The sequence below is a fragment of the Abramis brama genome (assembly GCF_963993115.1).
Source record: "Abramis brama genome assembly, chromosome: 19".
Taxonomy (NCBI): domain Eukaryota; kingdom Metazoa; phylum Chordata; class Actinopteri; order Cypriniformes; family Leuciscidae; genus Abramis; species Abramis brama.
Window position 1 is genome coordinate 33333956 of NC_139981.1, and position 18741 is coordinate 33352696.

The 18741-nt window shown below is 38.5% G+C and overlaps 1 protein-coding gene across 1 annotated transcript in view; it reads right to left on the reverse strand.

Moving 5' to 3' along the window:
• Positions 1 to 226: 226 nt before the first annotated feature.
• pcsk2 (proprotein convertase subtilisin/kexin type 2) overlaps positions 227 to 18741 on the reverse strand; it is a 77563-nt gene continuing 59048 nt past the window's right edge. Inside the window, exons 10-12 of the mRNA XM_084093580.1 lie at positions 17722 to 17822; positions 12064 to 12291; positions 227 to 1923 (exon numbers count right to left, since the gene is read on the reverse strand). Of these exons, the coding sequence (XP_083949706.1) occupies positions 1434 to 1923; positions 12064 to 12291; positions 17722 to 17822 (819 nt within the window). The 3' untranslated portion in view covers positions 227 to 1433. The remainder of the gene's footprint in view (positions 1924 to 12063; positions 12292 to 17721; positions 17823 to 18741) is intronic.

Genomic DNA, 18741 nt, shown 5'->3' on the forward strand with positions numbered 1-18741 from the left:
TGCGGGATACAGACGTGACCTCTGCATAATCTACTATCCAAGGTCCAGAGAGCAAGAGAGGGTATCACATTCAGGATTCAAAGAAAGCCTCTCATTTGGGCACAATGCACCTTATTTTTTATAAGTTTACATAATGCGTAGTGTTTTTCTGCGACTACAAATGTACATTGACAGAGTAACTTGCAACCAAAAACAACCAACAGTTAGGATAATGAAATATTTTACCTAGCAGGAGAATGATTTATTCTGATTATTAACAATAACTTTATCTATTTATTTTACATTACTTAAAATTCTTATTGGATTCGCCATGTTCAAAGATTTGTTGTCAGCTTCTTGGGAACCACAAACCATAGTTTGGGAGTTAGACTCCAACTCTAAAACATTGCACCCCAGATCAACCAACCCAATGGGGAAATTACTGTCTTAATCACTCGGGTGCTTTAACAAACAGCTAAATAGATTTATTATATATAGACAATGCTATGAAATATGCTTTGTTTGGCCATAAGCAGTATAATGACTCACATTCCATCTCTTCATAATAAAAAGTAATCTTCTCCTCACAAAATATATTTATATATTACAGAAAGAAATATCACTGCTCTGTTTGCAAGATACTAAACTTTAAGGAGAACCACACAAAATGATTTACAGTCACAAACTGTACAGCAGAGGTGTGGGACAGCAGGGTAAGCAAGAACATAATCAAGAGTAGATATATTTGGTTTATATACATTTCTGTAAAGAGTTAAAAAAAAAAAAAAAGTAGGTGGAATGTAATTTTTTTTCCGGTGGGACATACAGTGGTGGCAAAACATACATTTGGACACTCGAGTCACACTTTTTGAATATCTTTGAGTTTGAATGTCACTGGATTAAAAAACAAAATATTAAACCAAGACAAAATGTTGCTGGAGGTTTTCTGAGATATTTTTTTTAATTACTTTTCAGGGTGTTGGGTTCGCTTGGTCTGGACCAAAAAAAACAAAAATGGTTCAGACAGCAGAGTTCACTATTATTCATATGAACCGCACTAACAGAGCAATCGCTCCAGAGTTTGGTTTAATCCAACCAAACAAGCCAAGTGTGAACAGCCTTAACCAACTGCTGACAAGACGATTTACTACTGTGAACTTTACCATTATCATTTGAAGCCTGAAAAAACTCTTTTTGTAAAGTGTTTTGCTTTTAAAATGTGCGCGTGCTGTCTTTCTTTACAAAAACTGACACTTGCATATTTTGACTTTTCTAAGTGTGTCTTAAGTGTCCGAATACTTTTCAGGGCCACTGTATCATTCAGAGAATACGCTTTTAATATGAGAGACTCACATATGAGAGACATTCATTGAATAATCACAAGAAAAAAGAGAAAGCCGAGAGAGAATGGGCTAAGAATATATGCTAACACAGAGAAGACATCATGCACATGGCTAGTTATTTTTACTCAAAAGGCTTTTCAAGCTTCTCTCCACAGCTTCGTCTAATTCCTCCTCAAGCTCTTCTTTTTTGGACATGGCCAGTTTGGACTGGTAGTCCCTCACCACTTGGTCTATGTAAGGAGCACTTTGTGTGCCGTGCAGCATGACGGTCCACTCTTTCAGCAGGCCGTTCTGCGGGGTTTCTCCCTGGAAACCCACCTCCAGCAGCCAGGTTCCCCGAGGGTCCTCGCCCCACGTGTGTGTGGTCATGAAGGGCCATTTGTCGAAGCCCACCTTGGCGTCGTCGTCCCGGGGTCGGCGGCTCAGCAGGATCGACTTGGTGCCCATGGGTGAAGTCATGTTGACATTGAGATCTCCGCGGCGGCTGGCGTTGACGGTGATGACGGCCTGAACGTGCTCCAGATACCGGACGAAATTGTCCTTTCCCTGGCAGGCATCGGTTGAGATGCTCAGCACCAGTTTGTTTCCCGACTGGATTTTACTGCACAAAGAAAGAGAGCGAGATATTATAAAGATGGCATTTAATACTGCTAGCAAGCCAGAGGCAAAAGATTAAAAATTTGAAGCTATGACCGACGATGGAAGATACTGTCTAACTGGCTTGTTCACAGACAACAGTTGGCATTTTATCAGGTGCACTATACTGTACGTTAAACACTGCTGTTTTCCCAGCACCACGCTAACAGCGGTTGATATACATGCTAAAGCTCCACAGGACCTTTAGGCGAGCTATAAGCATTTCAACCGAGACAAATGTTATGTTCTTCCATTATCACTTCTCTGGAATATTCTACTGATAAATATGTTTTGGGGGGAAAGGCCATGTGGAGAATTTCTGTAGATTTCTATAGGATTCAAACAGCCAAATGTCTATATCTTCTATATTCTATATCTCAACCCATGCGTTTTATAAACAATTCTGGTTTTGATTTGATTATTTCCAGAGGTGGACAGTGGTGGAGCATTTTTACTTTACTCAAGTACATTTTTCAACTATCTGTACTTTATCAGGGTGTTTTTCTTTGGGAAACTTTTACTTCATTCCAAAGCATAATGTCGTACTTTTTACTGCACTACGTTTCATAAATAAAAGTCCATGGTCCAATTGTTTTTACCTTTGATACTTAAAGTCGACATGAAATCAAAATTGACCCCATTTACTTTGTTAGCGCATATTACTAGTCTTGTGGTGAACAATTAATCCGTGCAAGTTAATACGCAGAAAAAAATTGTAAAAAAAATTGTTGCCATGGTAATCTTTAATCAAAATCTGAAAAGTCACTTCCGGTCTGGAATGGCGTTCCTTTTCTGATGACGTCAGTTTGACGGCTTGGGTTGAAAACGCTTAACCACTCAAACCGTCAGTCTGTAATGAGCGAGAGATGGAGAGGAGGAGCGCTAGAGTAAAACCCTGTCCTCTGTTCAATATTCCGTGGAAATACGTCACTGGAGAAAAGTCGTTTGCAACTTCCGGTTCACGGGGACTTTAAGTACATTAGAAATGTAGTACTTTCTTACTTGTGCTCAAGTAAAACTTTGAATTACTTTTACTTTGAGTAAAAGTAAGAAAGTACTAGATTTCCAATGTAATTAAGTATTAAATAAAATTCAGTATGAAACGTAGTGCAGAAAAAAGTACGACATTATGCTTTGGAATGTTGTGAAGTAAAAGTTTTCCAAATAAAAACACTGCTTAAGTACATTTTTCAAGTGTCTGTACTTTATCAGAGTAAAACATACTTCACTACTGTCCGCCTATGGTTATAAATAAGACTGTAGTTCTCTTAGCTCTCTGAATTTTGAAAAGTGAAAATCACATTTATTTCCCCAATCTGAAATATATCAGTCTAAATGAATATTCAATGAGAAAAATTTAGGATACGTTTGGACTTGCTTTTCTCCATTGGGAATTGATTGCTGAAAGGTAGGTGTTGCATACTGGAATAAGGAGGGTTTGAACTAAACAGACTTTGTGATAATGAAAGATGTTCATTTTTGGATAAAACATTGCAAAGACAAACATTGTTTACAATAACACCAAGAACACGCATTCCCTTGTGAGAAACAAGTGTGCTTAACTGTATTGAATGTACCCTTGTAGTGTACTTCAAAGTACTTAAAAAACTGTAGATACTTGCAGATCATATAATATTACTGAAATAAAAGGCCACTTAAGTGTACTTCAAGAGAGTAAACTTTCATGATTGTGTGATGGATTTTTTTTTTTTTATTAATCATAACTAACATTTATTTTTCTTGCAGAATTAACAATGATAATGCTTTTGAAACCTGAAATGTCCCCAAACACTCAGTCAGTCAGTGTGTCTGAATCATGTCCGAATATAGCAAAAGGGGAAGTGAAAACTAGACAGATATCTAAAGTTATAAACTCATTACTTTTCAGTAACAAAGTGAAATAAATCAATAAACTTCTTCTACCTAGTAACAGAAGAATTAATAGCTGGATTATACATATGAAAAACCAATCATATTATAGGAAAATTATGTAATGTATCATGTAACCTTTGCCATGCTCCTATTCAATAAAAACTGTTGTATTCTTTTTGCTGGTGGGATTCTCTCTGAAATTAGTCTGAGATCATCCAGCCGTGATTAAAACATATTTGAAGGCATTGTCTGGAGTCTATCTAGTTAATGCTGCGCAGCAGTTATAGGACTCTAGAGATCTTATCCGACTCGAAGCCAGTTGTCGACTGTAGACGCAGTGCTAGAGTATAAAGATTATTAAGGGTCGACTGGAGACACAGTGCTAGAATAAGTCAGGTGCGTAGGAGAAAATCTACCACAACTGTTTCTTAGCACACTTTAAAAAAAATACAAAAAGTTTTAGCTTTTTTTAAATCATTACCCAGGTGAAAAAGACGTACTATTAAATGTATTAAAAATGTACTTGAGTATGTTTTTACTACAATACAAATATACTATAATGCATTTCAAGGGCGTAGATTTGGTTTGAACATTGGGGGGGGTTGAAATTTGGGTATGCCTCCTGATATTGTGATCATGGTATAAATATTGGGGGGTTTGTAATGCATAGATTTAAATATTGGGGGGGTTATCTCCCCCCAACCCCCCCACAAACTACGCCCCTGATGCATTTAACAGTACATCTTTTTCACGTTGTAATGTCTAGTTCAGTCATGAAACTCTAGAGGGCGCAGGCTGATCGCTCTTTTACATGCAATCTGCAAGCAATCACATTATTTCCACATGACACAAGCTGATTGGCCTCTGCTGTTCCTGCAGCCAATGAGATCGCTTGCTCAACATTTAAATAATCTGGTTCAGTGTTTGCTGTAAACTAGTCCTGCATCGATATCAGAGTTCCTCTGAACCCCTCCACCTCCCCAGCTCCACCTGCTAGATCTGCAGCGGGATTGATGTATGTCTGGCGTTTCTGTGTATCTATTAGCAGCAGCAGGATAGCAGATCTTTTACACAAAGACTAAATGCATTACAATTGAATAGTTTTTGCATGTTAATGAATATGGTTGTCATTGATGAAATAATATTTTGTTGTGCTTTAAAGAAATGCACTTATTTTGATGTGTTGACTAACATAAAACAGCATGTATAAAGTATAATTTTTAACAGAAGTATGTTTTTCAATATTACATTTTAAGTTAATATATTTTAAATGTACTAAATTGCAACTTCATCATTGCAAATGTTTATTTACTAATATATTTAATAACATGATATACAATTTTTAATAGAAATTACATTAAAGTACATTTTAGTTTGCCATAAATACTTGTCAGTACACTATAACCATATTTCAAAGAGACAATATAACTAATTATGAAATTACATATTTGCTATTTAAGTTGGATTAGAAAGCACTCTTAAATTCATCTAATTGTGTTTTATCTACATTTAAACTAATACATTTTCATTTTTCATTTCATTAAGTGTCCAAAAACATTACATTCAGTTCGCTCTGAAGTATACTCTTCTCAAGTGTGCTTCTTTTTTACAAGGGTTAAGAAAGAAAACTGGGTTAGTTATTATTTCACATTGATTTTAAACCCTTCTGCAGACTTTCCCGATAAATCGAAGAAAAAGTCAGTAGATTGGCTATTAGATCACATTAATGTTCCCAGTGACATTTATAGAGTTAATATTAATTCAGCGACATTACCTAATAAACAAGTATGAATGAAAGACCTCTCTGGCCATAATGGATAGGCATCAAGCTCAGACAAATGTGTTTCGCTTCAACTACAGAAATCTCAAATAAATAATCACCAAATTTAGTATCTGTGCAAGAGCTAGAGCTTTAATGCATAGCTTCAGTTTTCATTTCATAAATTTACCGTTCTACCATTCTGATCTTCTGCCATTTCAAAACAAGCAGCAAAACTGGGCCATGGAAAACAATGATTATATGTTCCTCTATTTTCAATGGCACAGCATCGTGGTGCCAACAATTGGTTTGGCCAGATGATGTGTTTTCCCCTCTGTAAGGCGTCTTTGTTGAGGCGCGAGCACAAAGGCCCGGCGCTGCTGACTGGCTGTTTTGATGATAACAGCGGAGGACTCGAGCGAGTGGCTGTAAAGTGGATGTAATGGCATTATCAGAGGCAGGTCTCCCAGTCTGGCCATTACAGCGCTCAGATTAGTGGGAGTGTTTGTGTGCGCGTCAGTCTTTGAGAGGCTAGTGTTTCCCGGGAAACTAGTTGATAGAAATATCCAAGGGCCACACAAAGAGGACACAAGGGTGTGGATGTGTTCGGTGCATAAAGACAAGACAACGGTTATTAAAAGAAAACATTTAAGGACATGTAATGTCTGTGTGTTTGCAAAGACCTATTTAGCACATAAATGTCACACAGCTAGCATCGAAAGTGAAGACTTTCTTGTTAATCAGGTTGTTGGCAACTATTTCGGTAACACTTTACAATAAGGTTCATTAGTTAACATTAGTTAATATATTAACTAACATGAACTAACCATGAGCAATACATTTGTTACTGTATTTGTTAATCTTTGTCAACGTTAGTTAATAAAAATAAAGCTGTTCGTTGTTTGTTCATGTTAGTTCACAGTGCATTAACAAATGTTAACAAGATTTTAATAAAGTAGTAAATGTTGAAATTAACATTAACAAAGATTAATACATGTTGCAGTTCATTATTAGTTCATGCTAACTAATGTAGTTAACTAATTTTAAGTAATGAACCTTACTGTAAAGTGTTACCACGTAAATGTAACTATTGTTACGTTAACTAAATGCAGCAGTTTACATAAGAAAGTACATGGAACACAGTACAATAATATGGAAGCTTGTTTCCACCACAGAATAAAAACTAAAAAGGTAAATGTGATTTTTATTTCTCAGAATTCCGAGTTTACATCTTGCAATAATATGTCATTTGTTTTTGTCACAGAATAAAAACATTAAAAATATATATTTGTAATTTGTTTTTTATCTCAGACTTCTGATTTGTTAGCAAGTTTATATCTTGAAAATCTGTGCGTACCAAATTTTGTTTCAAAATGTAGAGTACCACAACTCGCAGTGATCTGACAACATACAGATGTTATTACCGACTTGGCTTACAACAGTAGACACATCAGGGAGAATAAACTGAGCCATGACCTGAAGACAGTGAGAGTTATGAAGAAAAGTAATGTGGGACAGAACTGTGGGACTTTGGGGGAGATTATTGATGAACGCTGTTTTTGATAGAACAGCTTGCAAACAAGAAGTAATATGATGTGAACAAGAAACGTCTTGGTTACGTATGTAACCCTCGTTCCCTGAGTAGGGAACAGAGACGTTATGTTGTGACGACGAATGGGGTTTCGCTTAGAAAGCCTCTCACCCTTGAGTATTATAAAACAAGCCAACGGCAAAGAAATGCCATGGGTCTGCGGAATTTGCATAGCGTAACTCCGCCCCACCTCGTTGTTTTCTCGCTGAGGAGCCAAGACTGAACTCAGTCTTGAGATTAACAAATACAAACCGAGACATTCCCTTTTGTGGTCACTACGAGTTACGTTGTGACGACGAATGGGGTTCCCAGTCTAATCACGCAACCTCGGCTGTCTACCAGTAACCATGAGTAAGTCTGAGCTCTCTGTCGCCCTCCCTGTCAAATAGTGCCTGCCCGAAGGGGGGTATGCTTACAGAATACACATGACCCACGAGCAGGCTGCATATGGAGAAACACTGGGGTGTCCAGCCCGCAGGGTGAAATGTTTCAATCCCAGGGGTGGCAAGGTGGCTTGCCAAGGGAAAGACACATGCTCAGAAAGGCTTACAGTCAAAATACACATGTGGGGGTCACCCAAGAGGGGAACCATGCACTTGGAGGCACCTAGCCAACGCGAAAGCTGCCGGGGGCATAACTCTGGTGTTGACGTCTGGTCTGGCAACCAGGAGCGCTGTCTTCAATGACAGGAACTTAAGCTCAACTGATTGCAAAGGCTCAAAGGGAGCACTCTGCAGGGCGGATATAACCACTGCGAAGTCCCAAGAAGCTACGAGAGGAGAGCGAGGAGGATTTAGTCTCAGTAACCTGATGACCAGGTCGTGCTTCCCCACATACTTACCTTCGACTACGTTGTGATGTGCGGCGATAGCGGCAACATACACTTTGAGAAGGGAGACAGCTTTCGCTCCAACCCATCTTGCAGGAAGGAAAGCACGACACTGATCGGGCATTTTCTGGGGTCTTCTCGGCGAGAATAGCACCAGGTGACATAGAGGTTCCACTTCAACGCATAGGCATGTCTCGTGGACAATGCTCTAGTGGAAGTGATGGTAGCCACCACCGGAGGTGGTAGGGTACTCAAACCTGCCTCGTCCCATCCAAGAGACACATGTTTATGTTCCAAAGATCAGGATGAGGGTGCCAGAGGGTGCCCCATCTCTGAGAAAGGGGGTCCTTCCTCAGAGGGATTGGCCAGGGAGGTGCTGTCATGAGGAGTACTAGTTTAGAGAACCAGGTCCGGATGGGCCAATGAGGCGCAACCAATATGACCTGCTCCTCATCCTCCCTGAGCTCACTGGGGGAAACGCATACTTGCGGAGGCCCCGCGGCCAGCTGTGCGCCAGTGCATCCGTGCCGAGCGTGCCCTCGGTCAGGGAATAAAAATGGGAAGAGTCGTGGGAACTCAGAGCGTGCCTAGTTGCCATGCCCACCTCAGGACTCGATCACGAAGCCAGAGCTGAAGCGGTCTCATATGAAGCAACCCAAACGACGTAGCTGCGGCTACGGATGCCATATGCCCCAGAAGCCTCTGAAATAACTTCGGTGGAACCGCACTCTTGCCCTCGAACTGTCTCAGGCAAGTCAGCAGTGACTGTGTGCTCGCTTGTAAGATGCGCACACATGGCGAGTCAATTTCCATACCGAGAAAAGAGATCCTCTGCACGGGGGAGAGTTTGCTCTTTTTCCAGTTGACCCGAAGGCCCAGACGGGCTAGGTGCCGGAGCACTAGATCCCTGTGTTCGCAAACCTGGTCTCGAGAGTGACCTAGGATCAGCCAGTCGTCGAGATAGTTCAGGATGCGAACCCCATGTTGCCGTAGTGGCACAAGGGCTGCCTCGACGATTTTAGTGAAGATGCGAGGAGACAGGGCTAGCCCAAATGGGAGAACTGCGTACTGATATGCCGCCCCTCAAAAGCACACCGTACAAACGGTCTGTGTTGAGGAAGAATGGAGACATGAAAGTAGGCATCTTTCAGGTCGATCGCTGAAAACCAATCCAACGGACGAACGCATTCGAAAATGTGTTTCGCTGTCAACATCCTGAACGGAAGCCTGTGAAGAGATCGGTTCAAGACCCGCAGGGAGCGTGCGGTCACCTTCGTCGCTCGAAGAGTGAGGTCGGTGGCGGCACGGAGCTCATCAAAGAGCCCTGGGTCAGTCCTGCCCTTGTGCATGTCCCTGAGCATCCGTACCTGATATACCTGCAGGATGGCCATGGCATGCAAAGAGGCGGCGACCTGCCCCGCAGCTCTATAGGATTTCTCGACGAGGGTCGACGAAAACCTACAGGCTTTGGAGGGGTGCTTTGGGTCACCACAGGAGGAAGCGCTCTGAGGACACAGCTGCATCGCAACAGAACGTTCCACCTGGGGAACCCCAGTGTACCCTTTGGCCACGGCCTGATCGAGGGGAGGAAAGGCGGAGGAGATCGCTGAGTGATCACGGGAAGACAGTGGGGAAGACAGCCTTCCAGGACCTCGTTACCTCCTCATGCACTTCCGGTGAAGAAAGGTATTGGGAGTAGAGGTCTGCAAGCCCGTCGGGACCCAACACACTAAGCCCATTCAGGCCGGGCTCGGGACTTTTTTTTTTTTTTTTATAGATCGGGCTCGGGTCGGACTCGGGCTTATTTAGCTTCTCTCCTTTCATTGTGCCCATAATATACGTGCAGAGCACACGTCACATAGTGTGTATGAAATATTGTTATATTTATTATATTACAAATATTATACATCGCCTAAGCAACACAAACGCAATACGCACACGCACGCGTCACTCACGTGCATTAACAGGTGACAGTTGACCATGCAGAGGATCAGGTAAAAGTTGGATTTTTTTTTTAATTAATATTATTTAACATTAGCCAGTTGGGTTCATTTTTGAACATTGTTTTGAACATTGTTCTTCAGTTACTTAAAAGCAAAGAAAGGTAGGCCGTTTATTTACTTATTTTTGCGGTTGGATCCCGTAGCGCTATATTTTCTACTGCATGCTTATGCTTCTCTCTAATGGACAGTCTGTTCAATATTTGTGGGAATGATAATAAAAAGTTTACCTTTTAGTAGCGTGTGACGTGCGTGTGTTTGCGTGTAGCAGAGACAGCGCGCATTTAAAGAGCTCCAGTATATCTACCTGATTTAGCCCTTCTGTAGCTCCGCCCCTTTTCAGCGCTGCGCTCGTTGTCTTTTGTCTTCTTGTCTGTATTTTCACAGCAATCTTATGTATTTATGGATGAACGGCTCGTTTAAAATCTTCCCGGTCTACTGACATTTGTTAAGACATCTGCTTTAAACATTATAATCCTCATGATAACTTTCGTTTACTTTACAATAAGTAAATCCATTTCACCAGCTAATTACTCTTCGACAGTGATGCCATAGAAATATACAGAGCGACCACGAAAACGGAAGTTCAAAGACAATATTCTAAAGATGGCTGCACGCTTGTTTCTCTGGCGCATTTTTGGTATAGATCAATGTATTTAGGTGAATTCAGTGATGTTATATATATATATATATTTTTTTTTTTTTTTTTTATAAAACCAGATAATTTAGATTTTTTTCAGCATACAGTTCTTTAGTGTAAACTGCACTGAAAAATAATTGGTGTAGAAACAAACAAAAATTGCTAGTAAATGTCACAATTCATTACAAAGAAACGGCAAGTAGACAAACTGAAAAAGCAATGTAATAATAAGTAGAAAAACTGAAATCATCTAAAGTAGACCATTGAAATGACGTGTCACCATATTTTTACAGTGTGTTGGATATTAACGATTGCCAAGCAATGCTGCAACCAGTATCTAGATTGTCGCACATGTACGTTTATGATCCCACGATGAAAAAGAGCAACAAGATATGATGTCACAGGCTCACTCTTATTTTTTGAGTCCATGACTTTCCCTACAAAACTATTAGGCACAACCTTTGAAGTTTGTATTCAAGGTCAATCTGATCGGTCAAACGTCTTTTTGCAATATTTACATTTATTTACAGGTATGCATTTAAAAGACACTTTTATCCAAAGTGAAAAAAGAGGGGGGAAATGTATTAGTCTGTATTAATAAATGTATTAAAATATTAAAAATAATAATAAATGTATAATAAATGTAATAAATGTATTAAATGTATTGTGCAGAATCTGCTCATATCTGGCTTACTTGAACACACACATCACTACGCAACAAATAACGGCACGCTTGTTCATTTGCATTGAATCAACAGCGAAGATTAAAAAGCATTTGGTTAACAGAAAAGATATTGTTATTTTCAGCATCCTAAATTGTTTTGATGTTTTTTTGTTCTGTATTGATCAGTCCATCTAAAACACATTTTTGGTGAAAAGGATGAAAGAGGAAGAGAGGAGATGCTGGATGACAGGATTTAGTTTGAATAAGAAATGAATGTTTGAAATCCAAATTTTATTATATATCTATATCTATATAAACTGTGACGTAGTTTGATTTCTTTCTTTCTTTTTTTTTTTTGTCTCTTTTTTTTTTTTTTTTTGGCTAGTAGAAGTTCTGAATGCCCGGTAACATAAAAATTTAGTAGCCAAATTGGCCGGTGTGTGAAAAAGTTAATTTCAAACCCTGTATGTCCTTATAATCTTTTATCAAAATGTAATCATTTGAGCCAACTTTGTGGCCTTTCCTTTTCGGCTGACGTCACACGTCCCTTTTATTTTTCAACCATTTGGCTTAGTTCTGGTAATAAACGCATACTGCTCACAATCCAGCCAATCCCCACCCTTCATTCTCCCTTCATCATCCTGTTCACTTGGAAATATCACTGTCCGATTGCTGAAGTAAAATGTTTGCAAACAGCACTGCATGTTGTGGTCTTGTTGGATGTTTTTCTGGTGTGTTTTCTGTACTCACTGTATCTCCTGCACGGATCCAGCCACACAGTGAAATCGTTCGGGAACGGTCTTCCACTCACGGGCGAGTTTGACCATTCCTCCGGCGTCTAACACACCGTATCCGAACAGATGGTTGAACTCCAGACCCACACCGTTCCTCCTCCACTGGTGCACCTCGTCATGCAGTTTATTCCTCTTCGACGTGAGGACTGTCAGATGCTGCAAGTCCCGCCAGGTCAAGTTCGGACTACAGGAAAACACACACACACACATAAGAACATGTACATGTTAAATAGATATGTTTTCAGTTGAGTCTTGAAGGTAGCCATAGACGAGATATTACGAGGAGTAAGGGGTAGTGAATTCCATAATTTAGGAGCATTGACACTAAAAATAAAGGAAATAAAGTCAAGACAAGGAAAAAAAACTGCAATGATAATATCATAAATATGAAACATTCAAGCCTCCTTTATGCTCCCAATCCTAATAGATATCATATCAATCTAAAATAAATGTGCTCTCATGAGTCAATTTCTGTAAAGACCACATAGCAACGAATCAACAAAACCCTTACAGTCGTGTATGGTTTCTCACGGGTCCTCTCCTCAAGATGAAGAGCGATGAGCACAGAGCGGATGTTGATTTCCCTGATTTACTGACTACTCTCTGACTATTAATCCTACAGATGGGCAGGAAGACTAAAATCACATATCAGTGATGGTTTATATTTTATTACTACACAGCTCTCAGGAATACTTCACTCTGATCAATCACAGCATTCAGCGGCAAAACATTTCTGAAAAACCATCGCTCATCCCTGCTGAATCATCTAACAGAACGGTCTCTGGTTGTAGTTAAGGGCTTGGAGGTCTGATGCTTATGTTGTATCGGCTGAGTGTAAAAGAAAAAGAAAAAATGTAGGGCGGGACTTGATTCTGTGCATCTGATTGGATTATGAGATGTGGGCGTGGCACTCATAAGTGTATGCAGATGAGCGTGAGCTTGCAGGGGCGGAGTTTAAGTGCAGTAAATGATTGGAGAATCCTGCATAGGCCATCAGAGAGAAGACTGATGTTTCACCAGATCCAAGTATTACATTTTGATTGAATAAGTAAAACAAAACAAAAACAAAAAACATGAAACACATGCATCGATGAGTGGTTCAGCATAAGATCTATAACATGCATTTAGAAAATTATTAGGGTGAATTTTCGTTTTAATGCTGACGTTAAAATAGAGGAAAACAAGTAACTTACATTGCATTTTAATAATAATGCATACATTAATGTTGTAATATTGTTGCAGTGTAGTCTGCATCTAGTTCATGTGGTAATGGACTACTTTTCTTAGCTGAAGCTTTAAGCTACATGTAATATAACAAAATTTCAACTCCAATTAATATTTTATACCTGTGTATCCTAGTAAAAAAAAAAAAAAAACTATACCAAAATTGATTTAAAATACATTTATTTCATACCAAGTATACTTTAAAACCATTAAGATATTTATTGACATATATTAAGACATACTGATATAAAATTATAATTAAACTTTATTTGGAGTATTTCTTTATTGCACAATGCACATGCCCTAATATATGCCTAAAATGTGTTTTAATATCAGTATTAATAAGGATTGTGTGATCTCTGTATAAAATCAGTCTTTAAATGCAAGATATTTAAAATGTACTGTAAGTTTATTTGCAATAGTCCTACTTTAGCACAATCGAGTATACTTAAGTATATCTTTAGTTGGACTTCAGCACTACTTCTGCACAACTAAAGTGTGAATTAGTTGTTCCAATTTAACAGACTAAGTATACCAGTTTAGTATACCAAAAGTACAATTGCAGGGAATAAATATGTAAATGTATGTGTAGTATTCTTAGCACAAAATAAATACATTTCAAATACATTTTAGTATTTTTTTTTTACTAGAGTATTTATTCCATTGGTAAGTAACGGTGTACTTACAAGTATACTTGAACAGTGTATTGTGAAATGTGGAAGCCTTACTGTACGAAACTCTTCAGCCATACTTCTAGTTCTGCTCAGGTATACAAACACATGCAACTGAACCTGCAGTTTATAATGAGCATTTGCTTTTGGCTGAACAAAGAGGCCTGCTCTTTTGCCACCTACATCATTATTTAGTACTGAGCAAACACACAGACTTTACACAGGAAAGGCCGTGTCAACAGTTATTAACACCAGTCCTACTGACATGTGTGAATGGAAGCAGAAATGACGTGGCAAAACTGACTCTTTCCCACCAATTAATTTTTACAAAGCTTTCTTACGCAAGTGTAATGAACCGGCCTTTATCACGGTTGGTGTTGAAATCACTGTGTGTGTTATGATTCCTGGACTTTTATGCCATTTCCTGTCTTGCTCCATGTTTTGCAGTTCTTTGTAGGTTTAATGTTGATTAGTCTCCCCAGGTGTTCCTTATTAGCCACGCCCCCTTGTTATCTTGCTAAGCTCGTCTGCCTGTGTGTATATATAGCCCTTTGTTTCACTTGTTTTCTGTCAGTTGTTGAATGGACATTCCCTGATTTAGTGTGTTTCTGCATGTTCCGTGTTTTCATCAGTTACTTTGTGTTCGGATTTTAATAAATCTAACTCTCCATGTGGATCCTCTTCCCAGCTTGCTTCTTTGCTTGTATCAGATGTTACAGTCTGTTTGGTTCCTAAAAAAATTAAACGCTGCACAATTTTTTTTGTGATTTTCGGCTCTGACTTTCCACAACTAGCCTTGACTCGTCCAGCCTGAAAACCGGGGCATAAATCTGGGCAAAATTAGTGTAGTGTATTTCAGTCTTAAAGGGATAGTTCACCCAAAAATGAAAATTCTATCATCATTTACTCACCCTCAAGTTGTTTCAAACCTGTATGAGTTTCTTTGTTCTGCTGAACACAAAGGAAGATATTTGGAAGAATGTTTGTAATCAAACAGATCTCGGTCCCCATTGACTACCATAGTATATTTTTTTCCTACTATGGAAATCAATGGGGACCGAGAATGACAGAATTTTCATTTTTGGGTGAACTATCCCTTTAAGCAGCTACATGCAGTATTACCAAGCAAGGCAATTTATTTCTTTAATTGTTGCAGTATATTCATTTTCGCAGCTCTGTCTGTTCCTCCTGATTTGTACTGTAACTGCACTGAAACTGCAGTTCTCTTTCTGTCAGTCACGTTAAATATTATGTCAAGAGACGACATCAGGGGTCATACTTGGGAGTCTTAATGTCATCACTTGATCTAAAGTCTCTGTTCCCTCCATCAGGGAACAAAGGTTACGTCAGTAACTGCGACATTCTTCATTTGTATTTTTAACTTGCTCCTCATCTCCAGTAAAGTATTAGTTCTGGCTACTCTTTTTGCATTCTGTTTGTTCCTCATTTCTGCTCACTTACGGTAATTGCTTTATCTGTGATTCCTGCCATTCTCAATGAAAAGAGCTCATCCAGTTTCTGCCCCAGATCCTGCTTTCTATTATGTGTTTGTTTCTTATTAGGATTAACCTGTATTTTTTTTTCTTTCATTTTATCAACTTATCAATTTGTAGCAGTAAATTAAGAGATGTCTCATCGATCACAAGTTCAGTATGGCGTACCACAAGGCTCAGTACTAGGACGCTGCTGTTCACACTGTACATGCTACCATTAGGAGATATCATTAGGAAGCATGGCATTAGCTTTCACTGTTATGATGATGATACTCAGCTCTATATTTCTTTTCTATTTAATGGAATGCATAGCTGATATAACAAATTAGCTGACTAGTACTCCCATACTACTTCTGAAAAAAAACGGAAGTTTTAATTATTGGACCAAAAACCTCCGCATGTACTGTATTAACCTAGAGAGTACTGTCTAACACTTGATGGCTGCTCTGTCAAGTCTTTGTTGTCGTTTTGCTCAGTGGGTGTGCTCTTTGATACCAATCTTTCATTTGAAAGCCACATTTCTAGCATCTGTAAAACCACATTCTTCCATCTTAAAAATATATCTAAATTACAACAGACAGATTGATAAGACACAAGGTGAGCATTCAGTGAAAACAAACACTGAGATAACGAAGAGTGAACCAAGTCCAGGAAAGTTGTGCAATATTATTATAATAATAATCTTGGGATTCAGAATGATAATCAAAACACAGATGGAGTAGATCGTGTCTTAAAGCTTCACAGTTGTTTTCCCTTCATGGGTTCAACATTTCATTTTTGATTTATATGCTGTTGAATGTTTGATGATCACGTTAGTTTACATGTGCGCAAGCAATGCTTCTGTTGCTTGTTTCTATTTCTTCACTCGTTTTGTATCCAAAGATTCAGTACTCTTTCAGAAGACGTGTAACAGCACCCCCTACTGTGTAACAGTGAAAACATGGATTGCTGGAAAATTCTGTCAATGGCAGGGAAAGGGTTAATAACTGCACAGGAGTGAGAGAAGACAGCCAACACAGTGAGTCCCACACCCTTCTAATGAGCCTGAAGTACCAGATACAGTCCAAATATGATTTGTTCCCTGGCATTCATTGAAACAGGGTTATTATTGGCTTGAACCAAAAGTGACTTTTGATTTCTTTTTCATGAGGCGATCAGCAATATTCATGCCAGTTCTTCATCAACAGCTGAAAGTATGTGGATATGAAGTGCCTCAGCCGAGGGTTCAGAAATGAACAGTGATACCTGTTTTCCACTAACAGAGTAACAGTGCTGGTGCCAGAACCCAATCTCACACTGTACCACACATTTACGCTGAAGAAAAGCGGTGTGTATCTTTGTCATGTTGCACAGCTGCTCCTGCTACTTTATTTTTTTTCTGTTTATTTCAAGTACTATTAACTTGTAACAGCTTATTCTGGCAATCCATGTTTTCACTGTAATACTGTAGGGGGCGCTATTACACATCTTCTGAATTAGTACACAATGTTCAGATCCAAAAACAAGCGAAGAAGAAGCAGAAACAAGCGATAGAAGCATTGCATACGCTCATGTAAGCTAACGTGAACGTCAAACATTCAAAAGCATATAAATCAAAACTCACTAACAATACTGAATGAAATGTTGAACTCATGAAGAGGAATCGACTGTGAAGCTTTAGGGGTGTTGATGGACTCGATCCACTCCATCATCGTTCTGAATCAGTTTCAGACGAAGTCTTTGACATATGAATCTATTTTTTATATATATATATATATAAAACTTACCCACATTCAAGTGAAGCTAGAATACATCTTTTTGTTTTTTTGTTTAAAGTCTGTCAACTTTTTAAAACAAACAGTTAAGGCATGAAAATGCAAAATCCAATTTCTTTAGATGCAATACATTTTCAAAACGAGTAGCAAGACTGCAGAATGTTTATTTGTTGGCAGGTTATTCAATAACATCATCATTCAACTCTCAATTTATTGGGAATGCAGGTTTAGCTATGGCATCAGCACCATTTTGGTGTTAAAAGGGTATCAATCATGCATGAGGCAAGACTTTTTAAAGCCAGAGTTGTGCTTGTGTTGCTGCTCTGACACAAACCTTGTCAGCAGTAATCTACGATCTCAGCTGGAGTCTGCCAGCACCGTGTGTACGCAAGCTGCCTTATTGTTTCATAAATCTTTCATAGGAGCTCACTACTCATCAGAGCTGTACGCTGGAAAACAAAAGTGTACATACTTGGCCTCCAACGCCAAGGCAAACACTCCAGCAGCCTCAGGGGCAGCGGCAGATGTGCCCGAGTGACGCAGTGTGCAGTTTCCATACAGATCCGTGGTGGCCTGGAGACACACAGACAAAGAGAACGTCTCAATTAAACATTAGTGCCAAAGATATCCTAATTACACTTTAAAAAATGCCTTTGATATTCTAATTCAGTTGAATTTGAGATAGCAAACAGGATGCAAATTTCTAGCTGTTCCAAATGTATGTTGTAAATAACATATTAAATATTTATATTTATATATAATTTAAATTATGTATAAATATATTTACAGTATATACATTAAATAAATACATGTATATGTGTGTATTTATATATGGGTGATTCTCCAACTACAGGCACTTTTGTGTCCTTGGCCTTTTTTTGTAAATAAATAAACAAACAAATGCACAAATAAGTTGTCATTATGAAGTTCATGATCCAACATCATAGTATGTTAAATAATAAAATACATGGTTAAAAATATTTTGGACTGGCAATTTAAGTAAAAATAAACAGAAACAATCTTTCCACCATAAACCGTCATTTCCACCACTCTCCACCACTACAGTTTTTAAGAAAAAAACATTAAGAATAACCAATGATGTGGATCTAAATGTATTTTAAATCAAGTATTCATAGTTCATTGCTTACAATATATGAATGAGTGACTGAGCAAAAATGAAATGCTGTAAGCAAAAATCCCAACTCGTGGCATTTAGCAATTTTAAATAAAAATGCATTAAGTTCATGAAGTATTAAGATTTATTTTGTTACATGATTAGGTAGCCACTGATGTTGTTGACTGATACATAATCTTATATAATCAGTTTTACAATACTATATTGTAATAAAATACATAAATTGAAAAGTGGTGGAAATGACATCTTTGAAAGCGCTCTTCAGAAAAACTGTTAAAAATAATAATATTCTATGAAATTCTAAACCTGCCCACTGTTATATTGTGTTAAAAGGCAAATGAATGAAGCTAGGAAGAT